Source organism: Carassius carassius, chromosome 42 (genome assembly GCF_963082965.1).
Source record: "Carassius carassius chromosome 42, fCarCar2.1, whole genome shotgun sequence".
Lineage (NCBI taxonomy): Eukaryota > Metazoa > Chordata > Actinopteri > Cypriniformes > Cyprinidae > Carassius > Carassius carassius.
The window spans coordinates 6,003,893-6,030,730 of NC_081796.1; the positions used below are offsets into that span (position 1 = coordinate 6,003,893).

General features: G+C 38.6%; 1 protein-coding gene across 3 annotated transcripts in view; it reads left to right on the forward strand.

Moving 5' to 3' along the window:
• The first annotated feature begins 376 nt into the window (after positions 1–376).
• Positions 377–26,838, forward strand: part of LOC132124050 (short transient receptor potential channel 1) — a 36,791-nt gene continuing 10,329 nt past the window's right edge. The window contains exons 1-9 of one of the 3 annotated variants that reach the window (XM_059534807.1): positions 377–866; positions 1,877–2,031; positions 2,168–2,269; positions 2,454–2,656; positions 3,008–3,139; positions 3,931–4,126; positions 5,131–5,467; positions 20,013–20,152; positions 20,292–20,441. In XM_059534807.1, the coding sequence (XP_059390790.1) occupies positions 701–866; positions 1,877–2,031; positions 2,168–2,269; positions 2,454–2,656; positions 3,008–3,139; positions 3,931–4,126; positions 5,131–5,467; positions 20,013–20,152; positions 20,292–20,441 (1,581 nt within the window). In that variant the 5' untranslated portion in view covers positions 377–700. Of the gene's footprint in view, positions 867–1,822; positions 2,032–2,167; positions 2,270–2,453; positions 2,657–3,007; positions 3,140–3,930; positions 4,127–5,130; positions 5,468–20,012; positions 20,153–20,291; positions 20,442–26,838 lie in introns of all 3 variants that reach the window. The other 2 variants (XM_059534809.1, XM_059534808.1) reach the window with 2 other exon arrangements.

Sequence of the window (26,838 nt, forward strand, 5' to 3'; positions counted from 1 at the left end):
ATTATGTCGTGGCCACGACAAAAGTGAACCAGACCTGTCACCTTACGGGCACCGTAGTTATCTATATAAAGTGGTCAACGTTTGCTGTTATCTGTTCTTATTGCAGTACTGAAGCATAACCCGTCGTCATTTTGTCTGGAAACACTGGGTTGACAAAGGTAGCCGTGTCAAATTTACATTGGATTATGAGCATTTAAACACAAATGTGATAAAAATATTTCAATTTATTCAGTTAAAAAAAACATTGTTGTTACATACGCAATAATAAATAGCCTTAGTGTACCTAAGTTTTCCCAGCGTCAAAAGGTTGTTGCGGACATTCATCACTTATGTAGAACTTGATGCTCCAAAGGCAGTGACTGAGCGCGCATGCGCATTTACAGCATCATCAGCACCAGCGCAACCGAACATTGCTATGCTCCAGCCTCTTCTTGTGTTTACTATCGTTTGGGGAACATTTGGTTATGAAAACCTTTAGATGATCCTCATACATGATGATCGATGTTTTTATATATATGTACATCGTACCATACACAAGCCAAGACGCGGATGTTATATAAAGAGCTCTGACAGGACTCAATCTCCTATATTCAGTGTGGGCCTTATCGGAGCGCGCAACATTTACATCAAGACTGACCAGGGGTCTTATTTTATTTTCGGTGGTTTCATGTGTATAAAGGTGTAAGGCTCTGTTAGTGGGATGCACATCAGTGCTTTGCCGTACTCTCTCTCCGTTATAATGGCTGCTCTATATCAGGGCACGGACTCGTCTTCTCCGGATAAATATATGGCGTTAAAAGACGTCAGAGAGGTGAAGGAGGAGACCACTCTGGACGAGAAGCTCTTTCTGCTGGCCTGCGAGAAGGGTAAGTTCATTCACCACTCTACAGGACGTGTTCCTTAAATATATTGTATAGGTAAACAGTTATAATCATAATAAAAATGATGATGGTGATTAGGTTATATGTTTTAGCTGCATTATTTCACAATGTCTTTTGCTCTGGGATTTAAATAACATTATATGATTGTTGTAAAAAATAATTATGCTTTAATACTAAATGTTTGTTCTGATAAAATTATATAGCATACTGTGTATAGGTAGCGTAAAGTTTGATATTTTACATATATTTAGAACTCAGCAATTTATTTGTTGTCAGTAATTATGATATTATTTTTAAGAAGAAAAAAACATTTTGACTTTCAGAACAACATTTGGTGTAACATCAAGTAGTGTGACATACTTATATTTATATGTAGATATATAGACAGCTACATTTCCAGTTTGCATATTTATTAAAAGCCATTTTAAAAAAAATTAAGAGCACAGTAACATAAGAAGTGTCAAAATAGAATGTATTGTAATTGCTTAGAACAGTGATGAAGATGTGAGAGTGAATTAACAGTATAGCAGTAGAGATTTTATTTCTAACAGTTTAAGAGTAATTGCATTAGTAGCTTTAGAATTAATATTAAAAGAACTGACTTATGATAATTTCCCATATTTATTTTACATGTCATACTAATAGGTACTGGTGATTTGTTTTGAGATAAGTAGATTTTAAGAGCTTGACTGATGTTTTGGCCATCTTCAGTGTTTAGTGTTTTGTTCAACAGAAGTGCATAGTTTATTTCCAAGCATTCCAGAAACAGCTTGGAAAACTAATGGATTTTCTCTGGTTACATTGTGCAGACAAGAGTCAGTTGCTATTCTTTTACCATATAAAGAAGTCCTAAAATGGTTCAGGGAAGGATATCTCTCCTTTAAGGGCTGCATTAGTTTCCATCACAAACTGCTGTCCTCACTTTCTGATAACACATTTAGGTGCCATAGTATAAACCATTGAACTAATTTATTGTTACCTAACTACATTTTAAGGAGACTACTATATGGTGAGAAGACTTCTGGAGGAGAAACGACATGGTGAATTAAACATTAACTGTGTTGATGTTCTTGGGAGAGATGCTGTCACCATTTCAATCGAAAATGAGAATCTAGACATATTGCAGTTGCTCTTGGATCATGGCTGCCAGGTGAGAACACACACATGTTCTCAGATCATACATAACATGTCAACATAACCAATTTGTTATTTTGAGATGGGTGTGTGTGTGTGTGTGTGTGTGTGTGTGTTTGTGCATGTGTGTGTGTTTGTGCACGCGTACACAGGCCACAGATGCATTATTAGTGGCTATTGATTCAGAAGTGGTAGGAGCAGTTGACATCCTGCTAAACCATCAGCCCAGGCGTTCCTCCAAGCCTTCTATTGCGGTTAGTGTTTTTTTTTGTTATTCATAATATATTTTTGAAATATTTAACTAAATATTAGTAAATATATTACTATCAGTAACTATATTAATATATATTCATTATTTAAAATCCTAACTAATTATTTGTCCTAAAAACTTTTGTGTGATCAGATCAGATTTTGTTTGTTTTGTTTTGTTTTGTTTAGAAATTGATTCAGCGCATTCAAAACCCAGAGTATTCCACCACCATGGATGTTGCTCCAGTAATTCTTGCTGCCCACCGGAACAATTATGAGATTTTGACAATTCTGTTAAAGCAAGACATCTCTCTACCCCGACCCCATGCTGTAGGGTGCGAGTGCACCCTCTGTAATGTGAAAAACAAGAAGGACAGTCTTCGTCACTCAAGGTAATCATGTTTATCTAATCAAACCATGAAATTAATGAATTATATATATATATATATATATATATATATATATATATATATATATATATATATATATATATATAATTTCCCTGTTTTTCCCCATCCAAACATTATTCAATTAATTTGACATTTATTTGTGCAATTTTATTTTTTTTTATAGGAAAAAAAAACTGTATAAATGAAAGAAAAGAAAAATACCAGGCTACCACTGAAGGCTTATGAAGGCCGTAGTCTGATCTTTATTCAAGAACATGTGAGAAATGGTTTAACAAGTTGGACTGCATGAGTTAACAAGTTTTCTTCTTCATCTTCCATTTGTGTCTCTTGCAGGTTTCGGTTAGATATCTACCGGTGCCTCGCCAGCCCATCCTTGATCATGCTTACAGAAGAAGACCCCATTCTGAGAGCATTCGAGCTCAGCACTGATCTGAAAGAGCTGAGCCTGGTGGAAGTGGAGTTTCGGTAATGGAATAGTAATTAGAGAAAAAGGTCTCATAGGGATCACTGCTTAATGGAAAGAGCAGATACCCTCATTGCATTGGTTTGACAATGTTACATGCATGAATTTGCATAGCAGTTAGTTTACTGGGGACAAAGGTTGGCAGAAGAACCAGGTTGTTTGCCCAAAGTCAGAGCTGATCATATTGAGTAAATAATGCCTTTTAAATTCCAAATCAGCTGCGAAATTTAAACAAATTCACAATCTGTCTTCAGGTTTGCTTTAAAGGAAGAGAGCAGTTCAGCTAAAATGGTGCTGTTTGTTGCAAATACTATAAGGAATAAGTTCAATAATTAGATTTTTAAGTGAAATAATGCAAAAGACAAATTAATGTAATATATATATATATATATATATATATATATATATATATATATATATATATATATATATATATATTGGAATCTATTAACTGGTCAGTCAACTCAGAGATGCTCATTTTGATGGGAAATATATTACAATACAACCCTTGTGTTTGTCAAAAGCACAGTAGGTGACTGAAAAAAAAATTCTCAGGTAGAACAAAATCATTAGATTTTCTGTAAAATAAATAATATATCTCATATAATTTCCAACAAGCATATCTAGGGACGTTTAGATGTTGACACTCTCCCATGTTCCCTTGTTAAACAATCACAGCCCAAACAATTTCTAAAACACCCAAACATTGTCACCCAAGTCCATGACAGATCTAGAAGAAAGAAAAGCTCAGCTTTTACTGCTCATTCTGGATCTCATTATCATTATATTTCAGGAATGATTATGAAGAACTTGCCAGGCAGTGCAAGATGTTTGCCAAGGACCTTCTGGCTCAGGCCCGCAACTCTCGTGAGCTGGAGGTCATACTGAACCACACATCCAGTGAGGACCACATAGACAAGAGAGGCTTGCTGGAGGAACGCATGAACCTCAGTCGCCTCAAACTGGCCATAAGATACAACCAAAAGGAGGTTAATATGAAGATTTTTAACAAAACTGTGCTTGTATCCTCACCAGCCTGGGGCGTGTTTCCCATACGATGGCATAACTTTAAAATGAAGTAACTAGTCACATCTGTTTCCTAAAACAGTACTAACTTTGCAAAACATTTGAACAAATGTGTTGAACAACCATCTTGCTTCAACAGCAGAAGACCATTGTTAATGAAATCACAAATGTGGTGTAGCTTCTGCTAATTGATCATTTTGAGATCAAATTAATGTCAGTATTGCAAATATTACATAACAAACACTGTATCTGAGGACTACCTCACTACAGGGTTAATAGAATACATCTGTACATGCACATGCAGTGCTTTTATTTTCTTGAACTGAGAGAATGATATATGTTTACAGTATATGGAATGAAAGATGTTAGCATGCACATTAGCTTAATTATTTTGCTCAAGAGCAAGATCTATTTAAGTCCACATGTCATGCAAACATGAAACTATACAGTACTTCGAGAGCTGTAGGTCCATCCACACAACACTGAAATGCTATTTTCTAATGATTTTAGGAAACAACAAATCTTGAAACTGTATTGCTAACGACAAAAACTGCCAATGATTCTATTGGGAAATGCACCCTTTGGTTAACAACCGTAAACATAAAGTATACCCATAAATTAAAATTATGTTATCATTTACTGATCATCAAGTTGTTCCAAAACTGTATGAGCTTCTTTCAGCACAAAAGAAGATATTTTGGAGAATATTGGTAAACAAAAAGTTGATGGAAGCCACTGACTTCCATAGTATGGAAAAAAAACAATATATATATATATAAAAATATGGAAGTCACTGGCTAGTGTCAACTGTTCTTCAAAATAACCCCTCAAAAGAAGAAAGAAACTCAGATTTGGAGCAATTTGAGATAGAATTTTCATTTTTGTGTAAACTATCCCTTTAACCAGTTAATTACCTGACCGGTATAATATTTTTCTAATGTGCTTACTCGTATTCCAATCTGTACAGTTTGTTGCCCAGTCCAATTGTCAGCAGTTCCTGAATACGGTGTGGTTCGGTGAGATGGCGAGCTACCGCCGCAAGCACACATGCTTAAAGATCCTGTATGTTTTGAGTGTGGCGCTGATGTGGCCTCTGCTGTCCATCTGTTACCTGCTGGGACCCCGTTCTCGAGTGGGCCAGGTCATCCACACACCTTTTGTCAAGTTCATCATCCATAGTGCCTCCTACTTCACCTTCCTGCTCCTTCTAAACCTCTACTCACTGGTCTACAACGAAGATAAGAAGAACACCATGGGCCCGCCTTTGGAGTTGATAGACTACTTTCTCATTCTCTGGATCATAGGTGAGGATAGATGGCATATGTACATGTACAGTGCCCTCCATAATTATTGGAACAGTAAAGACAAAAATGTTCTGTTTGCTGTGGAGTCAAGAAATCTGTAAATATGATTAAAAAATGAATATGAGACAAAACTACAGAATGTCACATTTTATAATTTGGTGATTCAACACAAAGATGTTTTACCAGCTAAGAAGATAAGCACTTTTAGAGTTTCATCTCCCTATCTGATGTGACCATAAGTATTAGAACAGTTGCCTCACAGGTCTTTCTAAGTGTTCAGCTGTGTCCTGTTGCATTCATTCTTCAGATATTAAAAGCAGGGAATGTGTTTTATCAGTTATATCCATTGGTTCTGCATTCTAAGTCTTGCATTCCATGATGACACACACAAACCAGGATGAAGACGAGGAAGCCAACTCTGAAAAAAAGTAAGCAATTTGGATGCTAAAAGAAAAGAGGAAGTCAATTAGAACTATAGGAAAAACAAAGAGCATATAGAGAAATCAAGAGTTTGGAAACTACCGGCGACATCAGCAACCAACGACAATCTGATCGGCTGAGAAAAACAACAGTAGTTGATGACAGACAAATCATAAAAGCTATGAAAATGAACCCTATATGTCTGTAAAATCACCAACAACCTCCACAAAGCTGGGGTGATGCTCTGTCAATCTACAGTCCGCAGGAGAATTTGACACAGAAATACAGAAGCTACACAGCAAGATGCAAACCTGTGATCAGCACCAGAAACAGAAAGGCAAGATTCTTCACAAATGTGAGCCAGTAGAGTTTTGGAACTGAGTTGATGGACCGAAGTGACTGGAAAGCAAAAGTGTGAAGAAAAGATGAGCATACAACCTCATCTGTAAAGCTTGGTGGAGGTGGTGTCATGGCATGGGCATGCATGGCTATCTCTAGAACAGGACCTCTACATTTTAATGATGACTTAATGTATGATGGGAGTAGCAGAATGAATTTGGAAGGGTACAAAATCATCTTGGTTAACAATATTCAAGAAAATGCCACCAAACTCTTTAGAAAGCACTTCATTCTGCATCAGGACAATGACCCAAAACACCCAGCCAGTTCAGTCAACGATTTTATCAGGGCAAAGAAATGTAAAGTCTTAGATTGCCCAAATCAATCTCCAGATTTAAATCTGACTGAAAATTAATTTCACCAGCTGAAGAGGAGACTAAACACAGAAACTTGTGTCTTGACTCAACAGCAGAGAAAGCAATTTTTTCTTTACTGTTCCAATACTTATGGAGGGCACTGTAAATTAACACTTTTTATCTATTATTTTCTTGGCATGCCCTTTCTATCTGACAAATAAGAACCAAATAAAAATGGTGTGCTGTGATTGCTGTTTCAACAGGGAACAAAAGATATTGGACTTATTTGCAGTATAAACAGTTCTTCCATCTATAACACCGTTAGTATGACTGATAAATTACTTAGATACTTTTCCTTGTTGTAGAAGTAATAAACACAGCTAGCGGTTAGCATCTCTCTAGAGTGCATTAGCATGATGCCACTGGGTAATTTGTTGCTAATGGTACATTTTCTCATATTCTCAGATTTCCTGCTTAAAAAGACTTAACCTTCATAAAAATAATAATAATAAATAAATTAATGCTCAAATGTAAGAATGTCATATAATCAGATTTGAAGAAAATTTAGACTGTGTGAAGACCACTAGATAGAGGAAGATGATTATTTTAATCTGCAAATTTATGAATATACTTTACAGTTAGGGTGACCACCTGCTAATAAGCCCAAGGGGGGACAAGGGGTATGTTTCTGAGGGACAATGTGGGACACTGCCTTGCGCGGCGGTGCCCCCACCCCTTGGGCAGACTCACTGATAGTGGTTTACCCATTTCTAGCACATACCACCTTACATGGTATATTAATAATGCCCTATTCCTCTAAACATGTGTAATTGCTGATGTATGCTCATGACAGAATTGACAGATGCACTTCAACTTACGAGTTACTTTAGCTATTTTATTTATTTTTCATTACAATTTATTCACTTTAAATAAATTATAATATGAAATTATAGGATTAAAATGAATTGTAGTTGCTCAACCACAGGAAAAAAAAAGTCTAAACTCACAACTCCAGAGGTTCACGGAACGAGAAGGGGGAGAAAGGATGGTGAACTTGCATGTTACTAAAGGCAGGCGCATGAAAAAAAACAGTTTTAAACAGGACACACCTTCTCTCTTTTAATTGATGATGGCGGTGCCTCACTTTCTCAATTTTTCGAATCGTAAAGCGTGCATCGAAAAGTTCCTTCCCAGTGTGTCTGGTATGCACGTGCGTGCGCTGTCATGACAACAGCGAAAAAGTTGACAACAACCTAGTCAGCAGTTCAACTGAGGGGTGGGTGTGGCAACAGTAGCGTGCTGAACTGTCAAGTAATATTTGTTTGGCTGCCTGGGACTCGAAGATATAGAGCGACCAACTTTTTTTGAGCAAGCACTGATTATGCGTGACACAATCTCAATTTGTGGGACGCATGAATTGGGCTTCAAACGCTGTGCGCGCACGCGCTACGCGGGATGGGTGGTCACCCTATTTATAGTTCATATAACTTAAAATAATGTTTCATTAAAAGTCCAATATGTTATGGTCATATCACCTTTCTTTCCAGCTTAATGTGGTTTTGTTTGCTGCGTTACTAAAACAACCAAGATATATTAGTCAGCTCATAAATGTCGAGAATAGAATGTGAATGAAGATCACGAAAAACAAAAAACAAAAACTAAAAAACTAGTTCTGTGAATTTAAAAACTTTGACAATTGTTTAAATAAATTATTTCAAATACTTAAACAGTTAAGAATAGAAAGTTATTAAATAAAATAAAGTGCAATCAGTTCGGACATTGCACAGTGCTCATTCAATAAATGCACAGCTAAACAGATGAGTTTTGAGTCTGCATTTAAATGTGACTAATGTTTTTTGCTGATCTCTTCTGGAAACTGGTTCCAATTGTGGGCGACATAATAACTAAAAGCACACTCCCCTTGATTTGTGTGAACCATTTGTCTTTATAACTGACTCAATCCTAATGATCTGATTGGTCTGTTAGGTTTACATTCAGTGAGCATTTCTTCTATGTATTCGGGTCCTAGGCCATTGAGTGATTTATGAACTAGTAAAAGTACTTTAAAATCAATCCTAAATATAACTGGAAGCCAGTGTAAGGACCTGAGGACTGAATCAGAATCAGAATTAACTTTATTTGCCAGGTGTGCACAAACACACAAGGAATTTGTTGTGGGGTTTTATTTAAGGTGCTCCTGGTACATACATACATGCATACATACACATCTGACATGAGAACAAAAAATAAAAATAGATTTAGCAAGACTTAGCAATAAATAATTTGTATGGATCTGGAACAGTAGATTCATTTGTGTACAGATTTTTGCATTTTTACTCTATATAGAACTGTATAAATAATAGAGATATGCATATGTATTTACATCATGCTCGAAAAAGAAAAATAATTAAAGATGTAGAATGATTTACGGAAATGAATTACAGAACACAGGTGATGATTTATATGTTAGCTGTTTAAACGGAAGATGGCATGGGGGGAAAATGTTTTTATGTCTAGATGTTCTAGTACCCAGAGATCTGTAGTATCGGCCTGAATGGAGAAGTACATACAGGTTGTGTCTGGGATAAGAGGGGTCTTTGATGATGTTACCTGCCCGTTTCTTCACTCTGGAGATGAAGACTTGGCAGGTGCACACCAATGATTGTTTCTGCAATCCTAACAGTCTGGTGCAGTCTTCTTAAATCTGATTTGCTGGCTGACCCAATTCAGACAGTTATAGAACAGCACAGAACCGACTCAATAATAGCCAAGTAAAACTGTGTCATCTGTGCCTGTGGTAGGTTGAACTTTTTAGCTGATGAAGGAAATACAACCTCTGCTGGGTCTTTTTCACAAGGGAGTCAATGTGAATGTCCTACTTCAGGTCCTAAAAGATGGCTGTGTCCAGAAACCTGAATGACTCCACTGCAGCCACAGTGCTGTCCATGATGGTGAGTGGAGGGAGAGCAGGGGGGTTTCTCCTGAAGTCCACGATCATCTCCACAGTTTCAGCTCCAGGTTGTTGTGACTGCACCAGACAGCCAGCAGCTCAACCTCTATTCTGTAAGCAGACTCGTCCCCATCCTGGATGAGGCCGATGACTGTGGTGTCGTCTGCAAACTTCAGGAGCTTGATAGAGGGGTCTTTAGAGGTGAGGTCATTTGTGTAGAGGGAGAAGAGCAGTGGGGAAAGAACACAGCCCTGAGGAGCTCCTGTGCTGATGGTGTGGGTGTTGGATGTGAGTTTTCTCAGCCTCACTAGCTGCTGCCTGTCTGTCAGGAAGCTGGTGATCCACTGACAGATGGAGGTGGGCACAGAGAGCTGTGTGAGTCTGTTCTGAAGGGTGTCCGGAATGATGGTGTTGAAAGTGGGCTGAAGTCCACAAACAAGTTCCTTGCATAAGTCCCTGGTTTGTCCAGATGTTGGAGGATATAGTGCAATCCCATATTGACTGCATTATCCACAGACCTGTTTGCTCGGTAAGCAAACTGAAGGAGGTCCAGCAAGGGTCCAATAGCAACAGGTCTGTAGTCCTTAAGTCCTGTGATTTTTGGTTTCTTGGATAATGGTGATGGTGGAGCGTTTGAAGCAGGAGGGGACTTCACACATCTCCAGGGATCTGTTGAAGATCAGTGTGAAGGTGGGTGATAGCTGGACAGCAGAGGCTTTGAGGCAGGCTGGAGAGACACCGTCTGGGCCTTTGGCTTACCTTATCTTCTGCTTCCTGAAGACTTTGCACACATCCTCTTCACAGATCTTGAGAACAGGCTGAGAAACAGTAGTGGGAAGGGAGGGGGAGGGTGTTGATTGGCTGTGCTGTGAGACGGTCAGAGTGGTTGTTGGATGTCAGACCAAGCTTTTGCTTTTTAAACCTGCATTAAAACTCGTTCAGGTCTACAGCCATTTGTTGATTGGCCTTAGTGCTGGGAGATGGGGTCTTGTAGCTGGTGAGGGCTTTCAGGCCATTCCACCCTGATGTTGAGTCTTTACTTGAAAGCTGTTTCTTAGCTTTTCAGAGTAGTTTAACTTCACCACACTTATCTCCCTATTCAGTGTGTATTTGGACTGTTTGTACAAGTCTTTTCCCCACTCCTGTAGGCGTCCTCTTTGTTTGAGTTTTGCACTGAACCATGGTTTGTCGTTGTTAAGTTAAATAAATCCTGGTGGGAACACACATGTCCTCACAGAAATTGATGTAGGATGGCACGGTGTCTGTAAGCTCATTTTCGTGAGTGTTTACACTCCACCACAAGCGTACATGAACTCAACTTTACAGAAACTTGCTGATCAGATCACAGACAAAGAACTACAACACCCGGACTCTGTTCTAATAATTCTTGGGGGCTTTAATAAAGCATATCTCCCATGAACTGCAGAAATACAGACAGCACATCACATGTCCCACCAGAGAAACTAATATATTGGATCACTATAGAGAATGCATAACATTCTTTTCCACGGGCAGCTTTGGGTCACTCTAATCACTGTTTGGTTTACTGTATACAGACCTACAGGCAAAAACTGAAATCAGCTAAATCTGTATTAAGGACTGTAAAAAGATAATGAAGCAGAGCAGGATTTATAAGCTTGTTTTGACCTTACTGATTGGAGTGGTTTTGAAGCTGCTGCCACCAATCTGGACGAGCTCACAGAGACTGTAACATCATATATCAGTTTCAGTGAAGATATGTGCATTCCTAGCAGGACTTATTTAACCTACATCAATGACAAACCATGGTTCACTGCAAAACTCAGACAGCTCTGTCAGGCCAAAGAAGATGCTTACAGGAAGGAGGACAAAGTCTTGTATAAACAGGTTTAATACACACTAGAAAATGAGATCAGAGTGGCAAAAAGAAACTATTCAGAAAAACTAAGGACTCGGTTCACTTCCAGCAAATCAGCATCAGTGTGGAAAGGTCTGAAGGAGATCACCAACTACAAGACACCATACCCCAGCACTGTGGAGAATTAACAACTGGCAGACGATCTGAATGAGTTCTACTGCAGGTTTAAAAAAACACCCCAAACCTGCCCTGAACACCTCTCCACACAATCATTCAAAACTCCTGCAACCCCCCCCCCTCCCCCACACCTGCAATTCAGATCCATGAACAGGAGGTGTGTCAGGTCTTCCAGAAGCAGAAAAGGAGAAAAGCACCAGGCCCAGAATTTGTTACATGAATCTATCTGAAATCCTGTGCTGACCAGCTGGCCCCCATCTTCACACAGATCTTCAACAGATCACTAAAGCTGTGCAAAGTCCCTTCATGCTTCAAACGCTCCACCATCATCCCCATCCCAAAGAAACCCAAAATTACAGGACTAAATGACTACAGGCCCGTGGCTCTAAAATCTGTGGCCATGAAAAACTGTTGCTGGCCCACCTGAAGGACATTACTGGACCCTCTTCAGTTTACCTACAGAGCAAACAGGTCTGAGAACGATACAGAAAACACGAGACTGCATTATGTTCTGCAACATCTAGGCAGACCAGGGACTTATGTGAGGATCCTGTTTGTGGACTTCAGCTCGGCAGCTTCCTGAAAGATAGGCAGCAGCTAGAAAATACACATCCAGTGTATTCATGTGTAATACACATCCAGTGTATTCCACTGCTGATCCGATCAGCTCCTCAGGGTTGTGTTCGCTCCCCACTGCTCTTTTCCCTCTTCACCAGCGACTGCACATCTAAAGACCCCTCTGTCAAGCTTCTGAAGTCTTCAGACGACATCACATTCATCTGCCTCATTCAGGACGGGGACAAGTCTGCTTACAGACAGGAGGTTAAGGAGCTGGCTGGCTGTGTATTCTTAACAACCTGAAGCTGAACACGTTCAAAACTGTGGAGATAGGAGAACCCCCCCACCCCACCCGCCGCCCCCCACTCACCATCATGGACAGCACTGTGACTGCAGTGGAGTCATTCAGGTTCCTGGGCACCACCATCTCCCAGGACCTGAAGTGGGACATTCACATAGACCAAAGGAGCTGCTGAAACAGTTCCACTCTGCCACCATTGAATCCATCCTCTGCACTTAACTCTCTGGTTCAGCTCATCTACCAAATCTGATCTCAGAAGACTACAGACGATAGTTTGGACTCCTGAGCAAATCACTGGTACAACCCTCCTTTCTCTTCAATAAATGTACTCATCCAGAGTGAGCAAAAGGGCCAGTAAAATCACTCTGGACCCCTCACATCCAGCACACTCTCTCTTTGAACTGTTGTCATCTGGTCGACACAACAGAGACCTGAGCACTAGAACGGCCAGACACAGGAACAGTTTCTTCCCTCAGGCAATCCATCTCATGAACATTCAATAAACGTGGAACACACACTATTTGTACACTTGTACACTTACTTATGTTACACACATACTTAGTCTACATTTCAATTTGCACATAATATACCTGTAACCTGTACATGTAATTTTCTATTGTTATATATCTGCACATACTAGGGGTGTCCCCGACTAAGGATTTTCATAGTCGAATCGGAATTTTCGAATCTTGCCGATATTCGACTGATAGTCAAATCATATGTTTGGGGGCGGGGCAAAATAGATTAACAAGGGTCAAATCAGACATCCGACTAACATAATTACTGATGTTAACACACAGGGAAAATGTTTAACGAACACCTGGCAGATATAAACGAGGTAAATAATGTTTTATGTTTATTTTTATTTTTATTATTATTATTTTTTACAATAGTGCTCTCATTATAACGTTAGCCTAAAATGTTAGCAGTTAATGTTCTGCATTTCTGTTTTTTTAGCTGCGCGCAATGAAGATGACCAGTAGAGTGACACATTTGATAGCAAGTTTTTAATCAATGGGATTCAATTCATAATTTCATACAGAATACGCTTCGTTATTTATACAACATAACATTAATATTAAGACTTATAGGCTATTTGCAAAAGCCCCAAATGCACATGAACATATCTGCTGGGCTCTGAATGCGAACTCCTTTTGTGGACGCGTTACTTTTGAAACAATGTGCAGAAACACGGCAGCTAAACTCAAAAAATTCATAGCATTTTAGTATAATGGTCTTCTCATTATAATAGTATGTACTGTATATAACAGTCCCAGTCATAGTTATTAATATTCCGCGCTGTGTGCTGAAGAGATATCACTGTAGTACTAACCTACAATGAAGCGCTTGACTCAAAAACAAATGCATCTTATATCAGGTAAATATTATATCCACGACATATATACACTGGCTGAAATGTTTTGAAATCACTTGTACCCTACCTGTTCGAAAAAATCCAGTCTCTGCCTGTGTCAGTTTGAGTCTTGGTAAAGTTTAAATCCCTGCCGCCAAGATGCTCATAAATCTAAAATTAAGTGAAACATAAATCTATAGGGGTGGTAGCATTTATTCACGCACTTTAAAATATACATTTGAAGCTTCTTTCTTTTCAGATTCTTACAGCTTCATCATAATAGGCTGTATATTAACTTATTGGGAGAAATTGTACTCGGTTACTAACGTAACCTCGGTTCCCTGAAATACGGGAACGAGTACTGCGTCGAAGACGCATATGGGAAAAACTCCTTTTTTCTCCTGAACTGAAGCCTTATTCAATCACGCAGTGAAACTGCACGGCCATTGGATCGTGCAGTGTTATTAAAACAAACCAATGGCTTGGCAGTGGTGCTGCACGAACCTATGGCAGCGAAGCCCGCCAAAGCCCACCAAAATGGGCGGAGAATCTGGCTATATATTGGCCGCTTCGCCACAGGAATTCAGGTTACTTCGACTGAAGCGACGACTGAGTTGTGCAGCCTTTTTAGCATGGCAAGGAACGCAGTACTCTTTCCCGTATTTCAGGGAACCGAGGTTACGTTAGTAACCGAGTACGTTCCCTTTCAATACTTCACTCGTACTGCGTCGAAAACGCATATGGGAACCCAGTTCAATCACGCCATGCTAAGAAGGGGGGGACAACCAACGCAATCATACTTGATCTGCGAAACCAAGATATGACAATAGCAACTAGGAGCAGAATAAGCTTACTGAGGTTACGTCTGGCCTAGCCTGATCATCCCGTGTTCGTATCGCCTCAGTACCAAGGGGACCGAGTGCATACGAGTAGAGTTAGAGTCTTGGGCAAAGAATAGCCAAGAGCATGCAGTTGAGGAACAAAAAGGTAACCTTACACAGAAAGTACCCTAGCATGAAGCGCCGGGACGTCTAGATTATAAAATCTAGCAAATGTGGATGGCGAGTTCCAACCAGCCGCCGCACAAATTTCTGCGATGGTCACACCACTAGACCATGCCCAGGATGAAGACACTGCTCTCGTTGAATGGGCTCTTACTCCATTTGGGCTTTGCAGGCCCAGAGAAGAGTAGGCTAGCTGGATTGCATCAACAATCCACTTTGAAAGCCTTTGCCTTGAGACCGGTAACCCTCTGGTGCGGTTTCCAAAGCATATGAAGAGCTGCTCTGATCTCATCGGCAGGGCAAGCAGCCGTGGCGCTCCACTCCATGGCAGTGCTGCAAGTCTTCCAGGCCAAACTTCTCGCCGCCACTGATGAGTCTGGCCCGGACGTCGCCACACTCAGGGAGCTGAGAACATGAATTCCCCGCGAGTGCTGTGTCAGCGTGGGGTTTCCACAAGCACGCGACACACTCGCTGTGCCCATCATCAGCGTGCAGAGGGGCTCTGCACGAGCTGCAATGACGAGACGGCATTTGCATCAACGCCGTAGAAAGGCTATTTTAGAGAAATTAGCTCTTTTAAATCTCTCTCTCACCGGATGGCCGCAGGGAAGCGATGAATCTGCAGCGGGGACCGGCAGTCGCATTCCAGTGCGAGGCGTGTCAACGGCGAGCAGTTCAGCGGAGATCAGCGAAGCGATGTGACGTCGTCGCTGAAGGAGAAGAAATCTGAATTCCTGTGGCGAAGCGGCCAATATATAGCCAGATTCTCCGCCCATTTTGGCGGGCTTTGGCGGGCTTCGCTGCCATAGGTTCGTGCAGCACCACTGCCAAGCCATTGGTTTGTTTTAATAACACTGCACGATCCAATGGCCGTGCAGTTTCACTGCGTGATTGAATAAGGCTTCAGTTCAGGAGAAAAAATGAGTTTTTCCCATATGCGTCTTCGACACAGTACGAGTGAAGTATTGAAAGGGAACTGGTAGTTCTATGTGAAATCAGACATTTGAGTTCCCCCATATAGTCAAAATGGCATAATCAATAACGCCCTGCGAATATTCGACTGTTAGATTGGTAGTCAAATCAGGCTTCTCGAATTCGTCGGCTATACAATTGTCAATTTGTATATTTTTATTCCTTGTTTACTTGTTCTATTTTTTATTTCTTTTTTTACTGTCATTCTGTTAAACTGTGGTAGCTTCTTTCACAAAAAAATTTTTTCTAGTATGTCTAAACATGCCTGGCAATAAAAGCTCATTCTATTCTAATATATTCTATTAAAGATTATATTTTGGTAAAAGTTGACAGTTAAATGTTGATTTGAAGTGTCAGTTTTTATTATTGCAGTTACATCTGGACACAGAGAAAGTATTTTGCTACTCATACTAGCTACAGCATGATCAGTCAGACGAAAGTCATCATAATAATTCAATTCAATTCAAGTTTATTTGTATAGCGCTTTTTACAATACAAATCGTTACAAAGCAACTTTACAGAAAATTATGTTTCTACAATATTTAGTAGTAGCTAGTAGTTTGTGCACGTTTGACAGGATTTTAGAAAAAATAAAAAATAATAATAATAATACAAGACGTAGTCAGCTAGACGATGAACTATCAATATTATTATTTAATAGTTATCATATGATGCAGTCACACATGTAGCAATAATTATTTAGTTCTGTTCTTGATTCAAGGTTAGGATCATCTGGGGTCCTCTGAGGGTCAGCATCATCTCTTCTCAGGTGTTCTGGATCCAGACTGGAGCTTGTGTAAATCCTAGCAAAACATAGAAACAAAATAGAGACATCATTAGCATAGCTGATGTTCCAACAAAGTAAAATTAGTTTAACACAAGCTAAAGAATAAAAATGCACATTTGATCAGATGCAACTACACTCACAATTTAAAAGATACATTTTTCATATGCTTGGCGAAAGAGATGTGTTTTTAATCTAGATTTAAACAGAGAGAGTGTGTCTGAACCCCGAACATTATCAGGAAGGCTATTCCAGAGTTTGGGAGCCAAATGTGAAAAAGCTCTACCTCCTTTAGTGGACTTTGCTATCCTAGGAACTACCAAAAGTCCAGCGTTTTGTGACCTTAGGGTGCGTGATGGGTTGTAGCGTGGTAGAAGGCTAGTTAGGTACGCAGGAGCTAGACCATTTAGGGCCTTATAGGTAAGTAATGATAATTTGTAACTGATTCGGAACTTAATAGGTAGCCAGTGCAGAGACTGTAAAATTGGGGTAATATGATCATATTTTCTTGACCTCGTAAGGACTCTAGCTGCTGCATTTTGGACTACCTGTAGCTTGTTTATTGAAGATGCAGGACAACCACCTAGAAGTGCATTACAATAGTCCAGTCTAGAGGTCATGAATGCATGAACTAGCTTTTCTGCATCAGAAACAGATAACATGTTTCGTAGCTTGGCAATGTTTCTAAGATGGAAGAATGCAGTTTTTGTAACATTGGAAATATGATTTTCAAAAGACAAATTGCTGTCTAATATAACACCCAGATTTCTGACTGTAGAGGAAGTAACAGTACATCCGTCTAGTTGCAGATTGTAATCTACAAGATTCTGTGTAGTGTTTTTTGGTCCAATAATTAATATCTCTGTCTTATCCGAATTTAATTGGAGAAAATTATTTGTCATCCAATCTTTTACATTTTTAACACACTCTGTTAGCTTAGATAATTGGGAAATAGCTGAGTATCATCAGCATAGCAGTGGAAGCTAATTCCGTATTTTCTAATAATATTACCAAGGGGCAACATGTATATTGAAAATAGAAGGGGACCTAGGACGGATCCTTGTGGCACTCCATATTTTACTGATGATAAATGAGATGACACCCCATTTAAGTAAACAAAATGGTAGCGATCGGACAGGTAGGATCTAAACCATCTTAGAGCCTGCCCTTGAATACCTGTATAGTTTTGTAATCGATCTATGAGTATGTCATGATCTATGGTGTCGAACGCAGCACTAAGATCAAGTAAGACTAGAAATGAGATGCAGCCTTGATCTGACGCAAGGAGCAGGTCATTTTTAATTTTAACAAGTGCAGTTTCTGTGCTATGGTGGGGCCTAAAACCCGACTGAAATTCTTCATACAGATCATTTTTATGCAGGAAGGTGCTCAATTGAGCAGACACAACTTTTTCTAAAATTTTAGACATAAATGGAAGATTTGAAATAGGCCTATAATTTGCCAGTACACTAGGATCTAGTTTTGGTTTCTTAATAAGAGGCTTGATAACCGCCAGCTTGAATGGTTTTGGGACGTGACCTAAAGATAACGACGAGTTAATGATATTGAGAAGCGGTTCTTCGGCTACAGGTAACAGCTCTTTTAGTAATTTAGTGGGTACAGGATCTAATAAACATGTTGTTGGTTTAGATACAGTGATAAGTTTATTTAGCTCTTCCTGTCCTATAGTTGTAAAGCACTGCAGTTTATCTTTGGGTGCGATGGATGAAACTGAAGTGTTAGACGCTGTAGAATCTACATTCGCTATTGTATTTCTAATGTTATCTATTTTATCAGTGAAAAAATTCATAAAGTCATTACTATTTAACGTTGGTGGAATATTTGAATCAGGTGGCGTCTGGTAATTTGTTAACTTAGCCACTGTGCTAAATAAAAACCTTGGATTGTTTTGGTTATTTTCAATGAGTTTGTGGATATGCTCTGCCCTAGCAGTTTTTATAGCCTGTCTATAGCTGGACATACTGTTTTTCCATGCAATTCTAAAAACTTCCAAGTTAGTTTTTCTCCATTTGCGTTCAAGACTACGAGTTACTTTCTTGAGAGAGTGAGTATTACTGTTATACCATGGCACGGTACGTTTTTCTCTAACCTTTTTCAATTTCAATAAATATTGGCTCATGTGACCAGGGCATACCAGAGTGTTTACATACCAGGAACAGAGATGGTCTGTGGTCAAGTTGTTATCTTCCTTCTGTTTGAAAATAATCTGCATCGCAATCAGCTGCTGGCAAATTGAGATTCAAGAAGCTTTATTGGCATGGTAAAAAAGGCTTTTTAAAAAGGCTTTTTAAAAAGCACTGACAGCGCTTCAAACCAATAGTGCTGAGCAAATTTAGAAGCTAAAATAGACAAATCAGTGTGATCGCTCTGATCCAATGACCAAAAAGCTCTCTGATCCAAAAGTCAATCTTTATAGAATAATTTTATGAACAAATGTAGAAATTTTAAAATGTAGAAAAAATCAAGCCATGTCATCTTAAATTCCAGTGAAGTAAAACAGTTGTTGGCAGGAGGTGCTGCAGCATTCTCAGCACTAGTTCCAGCAGCTGGGAAAATATCTCAATTTGTGTTCTGAAGATTAACAAAGGTCTTATGGGGTTGAAACTATATGAGGGTGAATAATTAATGGCAGAATTTTCCTTTTTGGATTAATTATTTCTTTAAACAAAATAAAAGAAATATTTTTTTAAACGGAACATAGTGCCTAATGTGCATTTAACCCTGTTTACCTGGCGGTCAAAAATTATATATTTTTTATTTATTTATTTATGTATGTATTTATTTACTCATTTATTCATTCATTTAATTAAATGAATAGACTATATTTTAGTTTGATCATTTTATACATATATTTTGTATTTTTAGGGGATTTATATTATATTTATGGAATAGGTATGATCCATTTATTACCATTTATTACTCTTTTTAAAGAAGTCACTTCACTCTACAAATTATTGCAGATTTGAAAAAAGTTTATTATTGTGAAAAATGCACAAAAATACAATTTACAAATTTTATATGAAATATATGTTTTACTCTAAAACTGCAAGAAAATCAAAGCCATATATCTAATCAGGATGTGTTCTGAATTTGACTGATAAAAAAAAAAATATTAATAATAATAATAATAATAATAATAATAAAATAACAGCTTTCAGTAAAATTTTGTTTGGTTACAGTTTCAAATTGTTTCCAATGCAACCATTTAAGCTTTTCAAATCATGTCCATTAATACGTTTTTCTTTCTTTGTTTCTTTCTTTGTTTCTTTCTTTCTTTCTTTGTTTCTTTCTTTCTTTCTTTCTTTCTTTCTTTAACATCCAATAACATCCAATAACATCCAATAACATCCATAAATCTTCTCTGACAGGTATTGTTTCTTTGAGTTAAATTCTTCCTGACAGTTGACTGAAAACTCACACCAGTAAGGACTGTCTTGGTGCTGATTCTGATAGCAAATTCATCTCTCCATAGGCATGGTGTGGTGTGATGTGAAACGTCTATGGTATGAAGGATTGGAGGACTTCCTGGAAGAGTCACGGAACCAGCTGAGTTTTGTCATGAACTCGCTTTATTTGGCCACTTTTGCCCTAAAAGTGGTGGCTCACAGCAAGGTATAATCCCTATCCAGAATTTCATTCTGAGGCCTTTTCCAATTAATTTGAAAAGACTAGTTTACTCTAGAATGAAAATTCTTGTTGAGGTATGTATGTAGAAATTACATAATTTAGCATTTCCTTTGTTCTTCTTCAGTTTAAAAATGTTGGGGAAGAGGCAAGGAAAAACTGGGATGCATTTCATCCCCTCTTGGTTGCTGAAGGCCTTTTTGCATTCGCCAATGTTCTGAGCTATCTCCGTCTCTTCTTCATGTACACCACCAGCTCCATCTTGGGGCCTTTACAGGTAATCACAACATCCTCTGTCTGCATTTCTTATCAATTCACTGTCACTACCGATGGAGTGTTTGCACTGAAGCTTTTTCTTCTGTTACATAATGCCCAGCAGTCGTAGTGATAACACTGAGAGAGTTCTCTCATTTATATCTCTTTAGTGTTGCAAATGTTTGTTTTCATTTCTCTCAGTTCTTCTTTTACAAATTTGTGTTTTTGGATCAGTTCTTGGATTTTTTTTCACAGAGGTTTCATCTCCAATTTATAGGGATTTATTGCTGGAAATGTCCCATTTAAAGTGTGGAAGTGAATCTCATGAAGTCACATCCACCACCTGTCAAATGCAGGTACTTTCTTCTTCCGGAAGGTTTTTATTTATTATTTTTTTGCAATGATGCCATTTAAAAGGCTCATTTGGGGTTTCCCAAATAACCTTTCATTGATCAGTTCTTAAAACAACCATTTTTTTCTTAGTGTGAATGTGAAGGACATTTATATGAAAAAGAACCCTTTTTTACTATAAAGTACCTTTTCCCCAATGGAAAGGTCCTGTGGATGTTGAAGTTTCTTTGTGGAAGCACAGATGCCAATAAAGAAACCTCATTTTGCCTCCAGCCACTGTGGTGGGTGACCTGTAGCGCGTCTTGTATTGGCCTTTGATAATTCTATTATTCAGCACTCACACACTTGTTAAAGTAACATTTTATTGTATCTTGAAGAACGATGAAAGACTAACTGTGAAAGCATGCATCTGTTTGTTCAGCTGTTCAGTATAGCTCTGCCTTTTTTGAACCCATGCCTTTGGCAATGCTAATGCCATGCACTTCTAGTTGAGCTGCAGGATGATATGTAAATAATTTTGTTAGAGTCATCCTGTGCAACCGGCTTCAGCAGCTCTCTGTCTTTGGCAGGAATCTTTCTGCAGTAGTTTCAGAGAGATTGCATAATACAGCAATGCTTTTCTCCAGTATTTGGCATGAGTAAGACCATGTCAGTCCTGAGTGCATGTGTGTGTAGTTCGTTGCTTTCTTACACATGCTCTTAGACTGACTTGGTGCTGGTGTATGGAAAAGTAATTATCTCAACAAGTGTGGTCGGAATGATTCATATGCACACAAACACATACACTCAGCTGTAATGGACTGAATAATTGACACACTCCACATGCAAATTATTTAGAGGAAAGTGCCTTGTATTACTGGTTTTATGTAAATGCATGGAATGACCCACATGCTTTAATTCTTTCTCTTTTACTCCTTCTAACATACAAACATTTGATGTGCAGATACAAGAATGACAAGGAACACAGCAGATTGTTTACTGGGAAGCCAGAAGAACAAATAGTCAGACGTTTGTTCCCTGCTGCTTCATTGTTTGGATAAGCGTGTCCAGTAAATCTCCCCAAGTAAAGATAGCAAGTGGAAAACACTTACTTCACCTCTAGATACATGTCTGAGGAATTTCCTTTTATTTTTTTCTTTGTGAGGGCAAGAGTTGAGTTGTCAAACTGAATGTTTAAATTTTAATTCAAGTAGTAATATGGTGTATGTAACTACAGTAATTGTCTGAATTAGTGTGATTAGTATTGAGTAACCCAGATTTGCATGCCTGCTGTGCAATATGTGATGGTCTGGTGTCTTGCCCAACCCTGCACTTGATTTGACCCCCCCACCCTCTTCCTGATTATAAAATATATATATCCGGGATAAAGATTAAACAATGTTTCTCTTCAAACTACACAGAACAATAATAATTAATAATTTATTCAACATTTATTCAAACACTGAACCGAGAACCATTTCTGTCGGACGCGTCCGATTCGAGAACCGAGGAGCTGATGATACTGCGCATGCGTGATTCAGGGTGAAGCAGACTGACTCACAGCGCGTCTGAACCGAACTGATTCTTTTGATGATTGATTCTGAACTGATTCTGTGCTAATGTTATGAGCCCGGGTAAACCGAAGGCTTGAATCAAGGGCAATCATCGCCAATGACGTCATTACGTCGAGCGCAAAAGAACCGGTGAACCATTTTTTTCAACTGGTTTATTGAATCGAACTGTCCGAAAGAACCGGTTTGCCGAAAAGAACCGAGCTTCCCATCACTACTAGTGATCCGAAAACCGAGAGAAGGGTCTGGCTGCAGACTTGCACTTGCACTGTCAGATCAGCAGTCTTCCCCATGATTGTGTAGCCTAGTGAACTAAACTGAGAGACCATTTTGAAGGCTCAGGAAACCTTTGCAGGTGTTTTGAGTTGATTAGCTAATTGGCATGTCACCATATTCTAATTTGTTGAGAGTGAATGGGTGGGTTTTTGTTAAATGTGAGCCAAAATCATCACAATTAAAAGAACCAAAGACTGAAACTACTTCAGTCTGTCTGCATTGAATTTATTTAATACACAAGTTTCACAATTTCAGTTGAATTACTGAAATAAATGAACTTTTCCACAACATTCTAATTTATTGAGATGCACCTTATATATATATATATATATACAGTACAGACCAAAAGTTTGGACACACCTTCTCATTCAAAGAGTTTTCTTTATTTTCATGACTATGAAAATTGTAGAGTCACACTGAAGGCATCAAGGGCTATTTGACCAAGAAGGAGAGTAATGGGGTGCTGCGCCAGATGACCTGGCCTCCACAGTCACCGGACCTGAACCCAATCCAGATGGTTTAGGGGTGAGCTGGACCGCAGACAGAAGGCAAAAGGGCCAACAAGTGCTAAGCATCTCTCGGGGAACTCCTTCAAGACTGTTGGAAGACCATTTCAGGTGACTACCTCTTGAAGCTCATCAAGAGAATGCCAAGAGTGTGCAAAGCAGTAATCAAAGCAAAAGGTGGCTACTTTGAAGAACCTAGAATTTGACATATTTTCAGTTGTTTCACACTTTTTTGTTATGTATATAATTCCATATATAATTCCACATGTGTTAATTCATAGTTTTGATGCCTTCAGTGTGAATCTACACTTTTCATAGTCATGAAAATAAAGAAAACTCTTTGAATGAGAAGGTGTGTCCAAACTTTTGGTCTGTACTGTATATATATATATATGTATCTCTATATATATATATATATATATATATATATATATATATATATGCATATAGATAGATAGATAGATGTCATACAGCGATCATTCTGTGCAGTGCTGCTTCAAATATCAATAACTGCTATCCCTCTCTCATAACTGCATATAAAATATTGATACGAGCTGTGACTGTTTCCTACACATACAGGTTTTTTTTTAGCAACAGGAAACCGGGACGTCTGGTCACCCTAGTGTGTGTGTGTGTGTGTGTGTGTGCGTGTTCTTGTATATGGTTTATGGGGACACAAATATCTATAATGACATATTACAATGTAAACATGGTTTATGAGGACACTTCCTGTGCCCTCGTAAACCAAATGGGTTAAAAAAAATACTAAACTGTGTTTAATTGAAATTTTTAAAATGCATTTTTCCATGATGGATAGTGAGGTAGTGTTTGGGTATAGAATATACAGTTTGTACAGTATAGAAAACCGTTATGTCTATGGAGAGTCCCCGTAAACTACATAAGCACGCATGTGTGTGTGTGTGTGTGTGTGTGTGTGTGTGTGTGTGTGTGTGTGAGAGAGAGAGAGAGACAGAGAGAGAGAGAGAGAATTAAAAGTCATGGTACACGCTGCTAGAAACATCATACAGCACTTGCTGTTCCTGCCAGAGTTCAGCTAATTTATCCTCTTGGTCAATAGTTATTTATCCTCTTTTCTTTATAAATTTTTTTTTATTAAATTTATCCTCTTGGTCAATAATTCCTCGCTCATGATATGAGCTGCGACCATACGAGCACACGCGATTTCCACACTATTGAAAAAAATCACATGCGAACCCTTACGACAGCAAAAATCGCACCGTGTATGCCCGCCTTAAGCAGGGAGGGGACCAGAACAGTTTACAGTGCTTGACAACGTAGTTTCAATTTCACACAACTCTTCAATGTTATTTTTAGTAATCTCCGACTGGCGAAGTTAAACATCATTAGTGCCGATGTAAATGACAATCTTACTGAATTCATGTTTAATATTAGCCAGCAATTTTACATTTGCAAAGATGTCAGTCAGAAATAAACAATACTTAAATACAATAATAGTATAAAATTATATATTTAAAATAGATTGTCTGGATATCACATCAAAATTAATTTACATATATGTATTATTACTTATGAAACTTACATAACCCAATTCATGAACTTTATAAACAGTGAAACTTTCCAGTGCTGTTATATACAATATCAGCACTCTTAAAGCAGGCAGATGTGGACTGAAAGTGATTTCTAATTAGGCTTTAAATAGAATACTCAAAAAAAAAATATAATAATTCTTTGAGTTGTATTTAAGGTTGGATTTTTGACTTCATATCAGAGACATAAGTTTAAAATTGCTACTGCAAATACCATGGTTCAAAAAAGGTTGAAAGATATTAGATGTGGAAAATGATGTGGAAAAAGAGTGACAAGAAAATGAATTAAATTAATGTGGGTATAAAAAATAATAATAATATTAATAATAAATAAAACAAAATCCTGGCAATGTCTCAAAGTAAACACACAGTACAGAAAATTGTGGTTCACTGGTCAGACTTGACTCAAGTAATTCATCTTGTCCCTTACCTCAGCCCATTCTGGAAAGGCCAGTGGAATCTAAACACAGATAGAGGCAGGCACATTAAAAAAGTTAATCTACTGTATGTGTGTAGTATACTAGGTTAGGTTCGCTTAATGCAGCTAATTGGAAATGTTCCACTTCCATTACCCCCAATTGGCCTCTATATATATATTGTTACGGATCACTCGGGAAGCTGAGGAGTAACAGAATGAAGATGTTTATTGTACACAGACACAAGCAGAGGAGCAGGTAGTGATGAGTGACAATGAGGATGGATCTGTAAAGGTAGGGTGAAGACTTCTTGGAGGGACGGTGAGCCACACACACGCACACTTGGGGAACTGGGTCTTCGTAGAGAATCGCTGGAGAGAGTAGAAGAGGAGTTAATCCTTATAGTAAGCATACAGGAATGATCTTGTCGCGTACGTGAACGGACAATGTTTGAGTGCGTGTGTGGCTTATATGGTGCTGCGGTGATAGGCTGGTGATGAGGATCAGGTGGATGTGATTTAGAACTCCGGTGAGGGTGTGCATTGTGATTGTGTGGAGGTGGAACCTGGTGTGTTTGTAACATATATATATATATATATATACATATACATATACATATACATATACATATACATAGGCGGAAATCGCGGGGGGTTGGGGGGGTCCGCCCTATCTGAGGGTTGTCCCCCCTAAAATATAACTGAAATATGTGTATTGTTAATAATATAATGATATATAGTTAAACTAATTGTGTAAGTAGTAAAACAATACAAATGCAAAAGGAGCAACAACAAAAAAAAGTTTTAAACATCTCGAGTTCCCCCTACTTTGCCTCACATTGCTTTGGTCCACTGCCTGTTCCCCTTTTACCTCACCACCACCGACACATAGCTACTAGTGATGGGAAGTTCGATTCTTTTCCGCGAACCGGTTCTTTCGGACGGTTCGATTCAATAAACCGGTTGAAAAAAACGGTTCACCGGTTCTTTTATGCTCGACGTAATGACGTCATTGGCGATGACGAAATGGCGTCACGTCTATCAAACATTCAAATATATAAAGTCAGTAATCATAACTTTAGTCAGTTAAAAACCTCATAATCATGAAAAGTTTACAATTAAGTTTAGCAACAACGCACCCAAATACAGTAACAGCAATAATTTGCATATGAGGATTTAAGTCTTGAAGATATAAAGTAAACAAATTAGGTGTCATCAGCGCAGAAACCACTATACATAAACCATTGCGATGTATTTGTTATTAAATGAACTTACGTTTCGCCAGATTGCCCCTTCATTCAAGCCCTCATTTTACCCACGCTCATAACATTAGCACAGAATCAGTTCAGAATCAAATACCAAAAGAATCAGTTCGGTTCAGACGCGCTGTGAGTCAGTCGGCTTCACGCTGAATCACGCATGCGCAGTATCATCAGCTCCTCTGTTCTCAAAACGGACACGTCCGAAAGAAACGGTTTTGGTTCAGTGTACTGATGATCCGAAAACCGATGCAACCGGTTCTTGACTCAAGAACGAGAATCACTCTAACCGGCACGTGCTGCAGTTCAGTTTATTCAGCTGCTCTACTCGTGTTCATGTTCTGTTTACTACAAACTCAATTTGTGAATGTGTCATCATTAACTATAAATACAGTAACGTTACACATATTTCATAAATCATCCCTTATTCCTATTAAACATAGAGTCTTAAGAGTTCTTAATTATTGTCCAACTTCCCTGAAAACCCCTCTGGC